The sequence below is a fragment of the Notothenia coriiceps genome, unplaced genomic scaffold, assembly GCF_000735185.1.
Source record: "Notothenia coriiceps isolate Sejong01 unplaced genomic scaffold, NC01 NC01_scaffold00000339, whole genome shotgun sequence".
In the NCBI taxonomy this organism is placed as follows: Eukaryota; Metazoa; Chordata; class Actinopteri; order Perciformes; family Nototheniidae; genus Notothenia; species Notothenia coriiceps.
This window is the reverse complement of record NW_011333040.1, coordinates 4958178-4970416: the sequence shown is the minus strand read 5'-3', so window position 1 is coordinate 4970416 and position 12239 is coordinate 4958178. Positions and strand designations below refer to the sequence as shown.

At 39.2% G+C, this 12239-nt stretch overlaps 1 protein-coding gene across 1 annotated transcript; it reads left to right on the top strand.

Annotated features, from left to right (window-relative positions):
- The first annotated feature begins 630 nt into the window (after positions 1–630).
- Positions 631–11059, top strand: ednraa (endothelin receptor type Aa). The gene is made up of 8 exons (XM_010768665.1): positions 631–901; positions 1933–2454; positions 4084–4211; positions 6195–6393; positions 7726–7878; positions 8119–8252; positions 8493–8601; positions 9405–11059. Exons 2-8 carry the CDS (start codon positions 1978–1980, stop codon positions 9540–9542), a joined length of 1338 nt encoding a protein of 445 aa, XP_010766967.1. The 5' UTR covers positions 631–901; positions 1933–1977; the 3' UTR covers positions 9543–11059.
- The last annotated feature ends 1180 nt before the right edge of the window (positions 11060–12239 follow it).

Sequence of the window (12239 nt, the reverse complement as noted above, 5' to 3'; positions counted from 1 at the left end):
ACAATTCAGCATTAGATCTTATGGGGAAACACACAAATTGTAGAAATATTAGCCCACAGAACTGTGTCTAATTCAATGTGTTAATTCTCTCCATGGCAACGGCTCCCTGCTGCAGATAAAAGCATGACAAAAACCCCAGTGCTAAATGTTCAAATATACCCATTTCATGAGAAAGTGAAAGATCTTTTTTTCATAGCACCAAATAGGGTTGAACAATTCATTGGAAATGTATTGATCAACAGCAGGGACGTGCACAGGTACGGGCTAATGTTGCCCGGGCAACAGCCCGTTTGCCATTTTTGTCTGACCTGCCCCTCTGGAGAGAGCGAGAGTTGTTTTTTGTTTTCTATTGTGGCCGAATCAACGTGATGAGCCCACAATTAGTATTGTAGCGTCTCGCTGCGGGAAACACACCTTGTCAGTGCTGTCATCTGCTCACTCTCTTTTCTTGATCGCCCTCTCACAGGAGAACACTTCATTGTAGGATTTATGCCATTTATCTACCACTTTAGTTTGTCCATCTCTGTTACTAACTTATGGGATTCTAAATAAATAAGTAATTAGATACCTNCCTCAACCCAAAGCCAAGGTAGATTTCACACACACACACACACACACACACACACACACACACACACACACACACACACACACACACACACACACACACACACACACACACACACACACACAGACATACTGCAAACTCTCCACAGGAAACTCTGAGCCATAATGCGAAGGCACCTCAGAGCAGACGGGTGCATTGCTCAAACCAAGTGGGATACGGTGCGGCTTTGATAGTGCGTTAATTACTCATGTGATGTGATACAGATGTCTGGGGGCTTCAGCCGAAAGTTTGCCTGACGGTTTCCAAGGGGGCCAGGCAGACATTTTAGAAGCGGTAGGTGAAAACCAAATGTATTTATTATTTATGGATAGATCAGTTTGTGTGCTGTCACAGATCCCAGTAGTGTCATGCTGATGCTAAACTGTGATGCTACTTGAAGGGCTGGCTGCTAAATAGTTCTTTGTGTACTTGGTGACAGCTGGGACTTTGAACAGGAAGAACTCTGGGCTATAAGAGTTGCTTGTGCTGTGGCATGATGAAAAGGGCTTCACCATCAATCTGACAGCTTGAAACTTTATGTGCTCTTTACCTGGAGCTTTGTGGAATTAATTACTCTGATTTTGTCCAGAAAGTTTGGTGTTGTTTTCCTTTTTGGAGGGAAAAAGGTGAAGACAGACATATGAGTAAACTTTAAAAAAAAAAAAAGAACCAAAGAATCCACAAAGGAATTCAGGCTATAACCTCAGTATGTATTTTACTTTGCAGATTTAGATGATTCTTTATGCTCGGGTTGAAGTAACATTGACTGGAAATCAGCCCTGCAGCACTTCTTCCATGTTCAAATAAAAGCTCTTTGTTTTGTAACCACATGTTGAAACCCTTCTAAATTAGAAACAGAAGGAGAATGCAAAACTGAGGAAATCTCTCGGTTACAAACCCACGCAAGGGGCTCACTGGGAAAACAGCACGACAACCTGCACTGTGTGGCTGCACTGTGTATTGTTGACACAAAGCCATAACCGACAGCTCCCTTTTTCAGGGACGACTGAGAGCAAACAAGATGCCCAATACGCTCTGCGGATGCCTCACTCTGAACCGCCTGACTATAACTAGTCCTGGCATCTCCCATCTGTACCCCCTTGGCAAAACCTTTTTGAAGTCTTGAAGGAGTTGTTAAACTTTGTCACAGCTTTTGAAAGGACATTAATGCTGTTTAACATTCCTGTAACTGACATATATTTTTCAACTTTGGCTGGGTTTTAAGTGGAGGCAACATGCGAAAACGTTAAAGTTGATGGAATGAGCGTCACATGAAAAATAACCCACATTTTCCCTTGTTTTTTGTATTTCTTCTCTCACTGCAGGGATATATTGGGACAGTCTTTCAATCAGTGGAATCAAAGCGCTGAATGTGCTCCATAATGGGCACCCCAGCTGTGCATATGTTGGTGCTAATGGCCTGTATGGCAGCCAGAGGAATGTGCCAGACAAACAGAACTCAGGCAGAGGATGACTCCCTCGTCCACTCCACTCGTCAGTCTCCGGGTCTCTACAGCACCGTCACCCCCAGCACAGGGCCCGGCCTCCACCTGGCGGTCGCGGTGCCTGATGTTCAAGCTGTGGGATCTGGAAATGAAACAGTCGTAAAGAGGTCGATGCGGCCTCCGATGTGCCTCCACCCTACCTCCATTAATGACTATTTTAAGTACATAAACACCATCATTTCCATTATAGTGTTTGTGGTGGGCCTGGTGGGCAACGCCACCCTTCTGAGGATTATATACCAGCACAAGTGCATGAGGAACGGGCCGAACGCTCTCATTGCCAGTCTGGCACTGGGGGATCTTATCTACATAATCATCGTTATACCCATTACATCATACAAGGTACAGTTTCACTCTGTTGGTGCATGTTTAATTAAAGTCTTGACCTTGTTTTCAAAACCAAGCTGCTGAGTGACAGGTCTCTGTGTTGATATGACGAAACGCAGTAACAATGGAAGCGATACGCAGAGATAAAGTGTAATATTACAAACGGGAAAATGGGGGGAAGAGGAAAGGGGTGTAAGGGAGTGGGCCAATAGACGGGAAAGTGTAATCAGTTGGACGCCGTTATCTCCCTCGTGTGGGTAGATTAGTGATGAGAGGAGCAGGGATATGGCCGTCTTAAATAAACACACAAATCAGGCTGTAGTCACACATGCCAGTGGCCTTGTATTGACCTGGGACATTAGTCACTGACCTTTATCTAAAGTCCCAGTGTTACTCAAGTGATAATGACTTGAGTTTTAAACACAGCCCCATCTTTAACCTTGTATCCAAGTTAAAGTTAAAAAAGTTGACTTATGTGACAGTGTAAATACAATTCTAAGTTTTATTATTCTCAGCTGGTCTTCATTGGAAGTTAGATTATTTAATTTCCTTTTTTGTATTAGAAAACATTAATACAAGTTCATGTAGTAGTTAGTGAGAGAAACAGCAGCCGGTTTCAATTTCGTGTTTTGATTTTGGGTGACTCACTTTTGTTTTCTTTTGGACTGTGGTTTTAAAAAATATGAGGCGTTTAATAATGATAAATTAAGCTTGAGCTCCTGTCCTGGGTTGATTTATAACAATAAATAGTGTCATGCTTTGTATAATAATAAAGAATAATGGAGTCATCACTCAGCTTGATTCTTTAAATGCATTGTGGGCCATTTTGTGAATGAAAAACGAGAAAGCCACCTGGTAAGAATTAACCAAACAGCAACACATGTGCAGAAAGGAAACTAAACCTTATGGGGGGAACTGTTTATGAACAAACAAAGAAAGAGCCACGACTACAATGTTGAAAACATACTGTATCCCCTTTTTCACTTCCTTAAGGGCTGTGACAGTGTTTCCAAAAATAATCATCCACTTAATAAACACTGAAAACATTGGTGGGCTCCTTTCCTCTCTGCTGCTCTTCTGTGCTCCTGGGAAACTAAAACAGCACAAGTAAACAATAGAGGCCAGGAAGCACCATGGAGTTCATCCTTTGGCTTTGCATTGAAGGAAAAGTGCCAAGACGAAATTTATGGAAACAAAGGTCAAAACTCACGTGGCCTTGACTTACTTTCCCAAAGGAAGTAATATATAAGAGGTTGTGGAAGTGGCTCTGAGATACTGGTGACAACATCATGAATTATTATTAAAGTTTGGTTGAGCGATTTGAGAGATGAGGTGTTTGCATGAGAATGTTTTGAAGAAGTTACGCAAAGTGTTATCAGCTGATGAGCTCCATATGGTCCGTGTCAGACTCCCTCTGACGTTAAGATGACGTGTACGCCAATCTGCAGAATAATTGCCTTAAAAAGATATTGATGAGAAAGTAAGAATCCAAAAACAAAAGAAAGGTCAATAATTAGTTCCAAAAAGACTCAGATGACTTTGTACTTATACAATAGATGAACAAAACACTGTTGAACAATAAAGGTCTTTACAAATGTGATTTTAGTATTCATCATGTGTAATTGTTTGTGTTCCCTCCACCAGCTCCTGGCATCTCGGTTCCCTTTTCAAGACAGTGATTTAGGCCTGTTTCTGTGTAAGCTGGTGCCCTTCCTGCAGAAAGCCTCTGTGGGCATCACCGTTCTCAACCTGTGCGCCCTCAGCGTGGACAGGTCAGTGCTTCCACACTCAACACTGCTTCATGAGTTTAGATTTATGACATGTGAGGGTCCGTGTTGTTAGTCCTGAAACAAATGAAGGCAACAATGCAGCTCTTTGTATACCAAAAAGTGACCCCAGAATATACTTTGCATATTAGGTTTTGCACATGTGTTTTATGATTTGGTCTTTGATCAAACATGAATGCTAAAGTAGGATATAGAGGATCAATTAATTCTCCAAAACGTATTGGACATTATATCTGTTTGTCTTTCACATAAAAGGTGTATCTTTGGTGTTTTAATTATCCATGGGAACATATAAAAAGGGGGAACTTTTGCTCTAAAGTTACACTGTCTTGTAAGGCCAGCTGAAGGCCCAATAGAAACGCAATGTTCAAGATATTATCATTGAAAGCAGATAGAATTAAATAAAACTTCTATGTACAGTCAAATCATTGGAAAGATAACTAAACACAAATGCCAAATTATACATAGTCTTTTTCTTAGCTAAAAAAATGTATCTAGATTATTTTGTCATAAATGTTTTCTTCTTATGTTCATTTGGTTTTATCGAGTATTTAGACATTTTTATTTGAGTCTGGTTTAATGACGTAAATAGTTTGTTAGCTGGGATGATGATAGCTTTCTGGAAAATACATATTGAGTATTCCCACTAAGAAGCTACTTATCTCTCTGCTTGATGTGTTGCCTCAGCGTTCAAAACTTGTGTAAGGAACTTATAAGATGCTCTTTATTTCTTTAATGGACTTGTATATGCAACATTACGTGTATGTTTTAAGCACTGAACTATATACTGTACCTTATATAATGCTAATGAGGAAAATATTATCTTGATTGGAAGTGAACAGACACTCCTTTTTTTAATAGTAATTTAATAGAAATTCCCTGATGAATAAAGGATGATCATGAAGTGCTGAGGCTCAGTGTGATCCCACTTTAGACGCAACTTTAGAGATAAGACGCACACCAAGGTTCAACCACATCTTTAATGATATTTATTCTGAGAAGAACACTGCAGAGTTTGTGTTCAAGAGCAGATGCTCTCCATTTGTTTCAAGGAAACATTTAGCATTTCTCAGTATTTGCGCATGTGCTTTTGTATAATGAAAGACTATTTTGTATCTTTTCAATGTTGTAGGAAGAGAAAAAGGTGGATACATTACCACTTAGTGAAATATGAATGCTGCCATTTTGTTCAACAGAGAAATTCAAATGTGTCATGAAAAATATATTGTTTTTGCCATAAAATCTTGATGCATGATTTTACTAAAACATTTCGACAAGTGGTTTCCATTAATGAAACAAACAAGCAAACAAGTATTCACGGGAAACAAGAGCCAACACACAGACCTCTCTGCCAACATGGGCCAGTCTGTTTGGAGGCTTCACAAAAATATAAATATTAGATATTTAAAATAAACAATTGATCATCTCTCATTAATTCTTTACATTTTGATATTATTTGCTGACTGAGCAGTTTGTTGTGCTTGGTGTGCTGCCATGCATAAAGAAAGGTATTGTTAGCTTTCTTCAGTCGTGGGAGACAAAGACAATGATGAATTACTGATTTCTATTTAATGACGGAACAGTGACTGAATGCAACTGAACGACTGCAGCCGTGTCTTCATTAATTAAGTGTAATAACATGGTTACTGTGTTAAATGTGCAATATTTACTTCCTATTATTTATTATTACTGGCCGCAACTTCACTACTTGGATATATTTGACTTTAATTAACTTGTGCTTGCCTTTTTATTCCATAGTTTAGTTCACTCTTTTATTTTGTCTTTATCTGCATTGTCCCCTACATTTTTCCACTGTGGGACATTTAATGGATATCTGATTTCTTATATCTTTTCATTTCTGATTTCCATTTTGTATCCAAGTAGTGCTATATCATAATAATTCCTGCTCCAGTAACATAATCTTCCTAACATATTGTTGTATCCACCCTTTGCGTCTGCCCTCCACAGGTACAGGGCGGTGGCCTCCTGGAGCAGAGTTCAGGGAGTGGGCATCCCTCTGCTCACAGTCATAGAGATCTCGACTATTTGGCTGCTGTCTCTCTTCCTTGCAATACCGGAGGCTATCGGTTTCAACATGGTCGATTTCACCTACAGGAACCAAACCAAACGCACCTGCATGCTTGAAACAAAGACTGGCTTCATGATGGTACGCTATGACCCCTTTGCTTATCATCTTTGGATAAGAAAATCAGTGTGTTGTGTTTTTGTCTCCTAATGTTTTGCTTATATTAATGCCAGGATGTGCTGTAGAGTACATTGTGTCGAGGTGCAGTACTAGTGGCGTTGAATTTTGCAGTGAAGAGACAAAACATGCTGGATTATTGAGATAAAACCTATGGCATTAGGAATACTTAAAGGGAAAGTTCAGCTTTATCTTTCCACTGTCTTAAAAACATGTGTTGTTTAAAGTCTAAAAGTGTTGTTGATGGCAGGCAGATGTGATATAGGGGCACATATAGAACATGAAGAACTTCCTGCTTGGTTAATAAATAATTTAAAAACACAAGACAATTGGTATACCAACTTGCTTATACTTGACGAGTACTTTGCCAAACTTAAACTTTAAGCAAGTGTTTGATACTGAAAAGATTTTGAATCACGTTAAGAAATGACCTCGTCTACTCACTCTCTCCATGTGATTGTGGCCGTTTTCACATCCTTGAAGCATAATTGGTTGCAGGCCAAGTGCAATTACTGAAACTTGAAATCTGGGGCCTCAAGCTGAGCCACATGCGTATATCTTTTCCATATGTACGAAATTGGAGTAATCTCTCTCAGATATCAGCGAAACCATGCTGAGGTCAGAACAAACCGGCCATTATTTAACAGCATTATTTAATAGCAATGAAATAGCAAATGTTCCGCATAAAGGATCTTTTCACCAAGGCCAAAGTTTGATGCAGAACTGCAAATTAAACTATTTTCTTTTTACTTTTCGTGGAGATTGTGTAATAGGGTTCAGTCAATTTTGTAGGGTTGTGAAATTGTGTTTTTTTTTTATCATCATACATTTAAGCCTATTTTTTATGAGAACAAAGAGCCGAAAGGGCTAGAAGTGGTTTGTTTTCAGACTTATTAACTCTACATGCACACGTGTAGCACTCACATGGACTGTAATGGCCCTGGAGTGCAAAGTGGGGATTTGTGGCGGTTTAGGTCTAGTTCAGGTTGAATGACCAAAGCATCTGTTCCTATTTCATCCACGGTACTTCTATTGTACAGCACAATATCACACATGATGTCTCATTTGGATATTCAATTCCCACATCAACTGTACTGCCAAATGTTTAAAAGAAAGCATCCCTCTACTGATGCATTAAGTTGCAAAAGGAATCATTATAGGGATATTGGCAACTACAGATAGTTTCGTGAGGTCCTAGGACGTATTAGATCCATTTGGATGGCATACAAAAGTAATTTATGAATTAATTTCAGTTTGACATAAACTACTGTTTCATGTGTGCTTGTTTCCCTGTAGTTCTATCAGGAAGCAAAAGACTGGTGGATGTTTGGCTTCTACTTCTGTGTGCCACTGATCTGCACCGCTGTGTTTTACACTCTGATGACCAGCGAGATGCTCAACCGCAGGAACGGCAGCCTTCGGATAGCCCTCAGTGAGCACCTCAAACAGGTCAGACATACCTCTAAATGATAACAACATGCTCACAACTCCAATAAATGTGTATCATGTGTTAAATAAAGTAAAAGCATTTGTAATGTGATGTTAAATGCGTTTTTTATGTTGTAAAATGATCCACAGTGGCTCAGTCAGCAGTGTTTATTATACAGTTGTAACCTCTGACCCTCCTTAGCACAAAGTACGTCATCTATTCTCTAATGGTGGGATCAAATCTGTTGTTTCTCTCTGCAGAGAAGGGAGGTGGCCAAAGCTGTCTTCTGCCTCGTCCTTATCTTTGCCCTCTGCTGGTTCCCACTGCACCTCAGCAGGATCATTAAGAAGGTGGTTTACCAACAGGATAAGAATACGCGCTGTGAGCTGCTCAGGTTAGTTAAACAGAAGTTACCCGAAGGTCTATAGGAAACTAAGTATTCAAATGTACAAGACATAGCAATGTTGTGACACAAATTAAAATAGACATTTTATTTTTATTAAATAAAAAAACAGGAACAAAGCTGATTCTGCCAGAAGTGTTTAATATAAAATGCCATGCTGAAAAAAGCTTGAATGGCCTCTGTGTTGCTCTATAAAATCATAATAATGTCTTATATTTGTATTTTTTTCAGTTTCCTGTTGGTCCTGGACTACTTTGGTATCAACCTTGCAACAATCAACTCCTGCATAAACCCTATTATCCTCTATTTTGTCAGCAAGAAGTTTAAAAACTGCTTCAAGGTATGGTACTGTTTTACAACAGATGGATATTAATGAATGTAACACACCTAAACGATAACTTTGTATCTATGTCTCTCACACACACACACACACACACACACACACACACACACACACACACACACACACACACACACACACACACACACACACACACACTCACAGACCAACACACACACATGCACTTCACATTTTTCCTGGTGAGTAAAGCAAACAGTGAACTCAGGCCTTTTGTACATGACACAGAGGCTATGATGGTGAGGACATTCCATAAGCAACATGTAAAAGCAGCCTCTTGATTTATGTATTAATTTTGTGGGGCTGAGGACAAACACACACGCACATTTCTGTCAAACGTACCAGAGCTGGAGATAAACCATGCCTCAAGTTTGCACGTTTTCAAGGATTTGTGGGAGGGAGCAAACCCTTGTTAAGCTGCACATGTAGAAAAAAACTCTACGTAAAACAATGTAGAAAATAACTAATATGAACCCTAAAGCTACATAAAGCTACGTTAGCTTAACACAAAAACTGGGGGACATTGCTAGCCAATAATTCGAAAAATATCTTGGCATAAAGGCTTTTGTACAGATTAAACATGTTCTACATCATAGAATAATGTGTCAGCATAGATTTGGTGGTAGATGCATGGACAGTGCTACTTTAGCTATTCCCTGATTTTAAGTTTTTTGCTAGACCATCTACTTGTTCCTTCAATTTGGCTTAAAATAGGGGAGGGGTATCTTATCAATATGTTGAACTGTTCCTCTAAAAGTTGTCTTTCTCTTCCCATGTTCTTCCAGTCTTGCTTGTGCTGCTGGTGTTACTCTGACAACCAACTAAGCAGCACAGGACCCATGAATGGCACCAGTATCCAGTGTAAAAGCCCCGAGCCCAACAACATCCACACTGATCGCAGCATCAGGAAATACAGCGATTGATCTCTCACCTGAGGATTCTTCTTAAGCCCTTCCATATATCCAGCAGCTTTTAAAATACACATTCTGATATATATATATACAGTATATACATTTACTTTTTCAGACAATAAATACACATCCTGAGGACCACTAAAGCAACAAATGAGCCTGGCAGGGATGGATTAGGAACTGGAGATTAAAGGAACAAACAATGGATCTTTGCACACAATGCTCTGAAGTGTCCCGAGCCTCTCAGTAGGCTAAACTTCCTTAAACAGACTCCTTGTATTCCCACACCCACGGACAGTGACGCTGTAGCGTGAGAGAAGAAGGGGGAGAGCTAGATGAAGAGGAGGAGAACTCTTTAACAGGATGCTGCTTAACGGTGACTATAAATTACTCACAAGCAGAGCATGCTATTCTTGTAAAGGGCAGCACTACTGGGAAGGATGCACAAGGCTACAGGAAGGAACAAGCAGACTGCTCGCTGTCAGTGGGAATGATGGGAGATGAGTATGTGTGGTCCCCAGGAGTTCACTACTCAGTAACGGTGGAAAACAGGAAAGCTATAACAACATTTAATTTTTCCATTTATCATGCAAACGGTTGCACACTCTCACACTCACACTCATCATTCATTAAGCTACTTTGTGGTATTATTAGCAGATATTGCTTCGAGTTGCTCATTCAAATGTTATTTGTTTTGTCTGGCAAAGAAGGAAAATGTCTCATGAACAAAAAGATTCATCCCTTCAGATGAAAAAGAGACGTTTTAATGTAATCATGATCCACAGACCACCACACTTTTGGTTTGGTTATCCAAAAGTCACAACAGAATCACGTCCAATGTCAGCATAAAGTACACTGGCACAAAATCAAGTACAGGGTTGTACGTTTTAAAGTGGATAAGCTACATTCAACTGTATTTTCATAGCAAGTCAAGTCAAGAAAATGATAAATATGAGGTAATGCATTATTATCACCAAAAATGGACAGGAATGAGCTTTTTTCCTATCACTGTGAACTTGAGCAGATATCATCATCATCAATTGTGTATTTTATGCTTGTAACCAATGGAATATATATGTCTCCACTTTTATAAAGTGTTATGTTGCAGTACTTTACTCAGACGATATTACCTGTGTAATGAAATTAGTTTAACATTGTTGTGGTAAACTCTCCAAATCAAAAAGGAATAGGTTGACGTTTTTTTAATAAAGGGTTATATTTACTTTCTAAGAGTGAGATGAGAAGACCACCCTCCAATGTCTGTGCAATAGCTTGGTTGAGCTATTCTTTAATTAGCTTAGCTTAGCGTATTTTAGCGTAAAGACCGTAAATTAGGTTAATAGCTTGATTTGCTCTCTCTAAAGTTAACGAAACACGCCTGCAAGCACCTCTTAAGATCAATAAACAACACTGTGTTATGTTTTCGATTTCTTTTTAGCCGTTTCCCTGTTTCCAGTCTTTACGCTAAGCTAAGCTAAGCTATCCGGCTGCGGGCAGTAGGCAAGCTTCATATTTAACAAACAGACATATGAGTGCGGTATCTATCTTCTGGTCTGATTCTAGCAAAGAAAGTTAGTATGTTTATTACCTGAAATTATTTCTTTTTATGTTGAAACCATATTTAGCTACAAAAAACTGCACCACCGTATACTATTTGTTATGTGAATATGTAAACCTGTGTGTTTGACTGTGTGATAGCCTATGGTGATAGCATGTGTGTTTGTGTGCTGTATGCATAATTACTTCTTTATAAGTGTGTTTTGCACACTTGTGTACAGAAAAAAGGGTGATATCTGTACAATTTTCATTTTACCACTATTCATCGGAGCAAAATTAATAATCTTTGGAAAATGGAATTCATGTATTTTTGTTTTCATTTTACTGCTGCTTATATCAATAAAACCATTTACATCTCCACTGTAAGGAACAAGGTGGTTTATTATCGTCATTTTTCCGGGAAGTCGAGAGGGCCCCTTCTGTTTTTCATCTGCGTCTGGGAGAAAGAGCGTCTGGAAGTGATTAGAAACACACTATGACCAGCTTGGCAACTGAGCCCTTAGGGTTGTGAATGTCAGCGGAGAGGATGTGAACGGCTTCGATGGGAATTTGATACATAAGACTAACTTCTCATCTGTGTTGCCAAAAGAGGAATCAAGGACAACAAAGTTTGACCATTTCTTATCAGTTTTTTTGTGAAATATTGACTTTGATGATGTGAAAGGATTCCAAATGATTTTGCTTATAATAAATGTCACCATAGCCATAAATTTAATTTGCTCAAAACTGAATAGCATTAATGAAAGCAGCACTTGATTCAATGCAAAAAACACATTTGAACTATAGTTTATTTAATATAACAAGCTTTTGGTTTAGTTTGAACCCATTAAAGGAAGCACAAGCTGTAGCAAGACTGACTCTGGCAACTTCTCATTATTCTGTGTCCACTTTGCTGTAAGCAAAAGTGTCATTAACCCAAAGTTACACTCTCAAACAGAGAAAAAAACCAGAGCCATGTAATCCTACACAAAGCCGCAAAACACCCAAGACCAACAGAACATAGCAGCGGCCGTGGTTTCATCGGACGTTGGCTTGTTGTTTGTTTCAGCAAGTTGGCGATAAGTCTCAGCCAGGTCATAAACTTTGTGAAACTGGCCCATATTCCTCCTATGAAATCATGCCACAATCACGCTAGAGTGACCTTGAAATAAA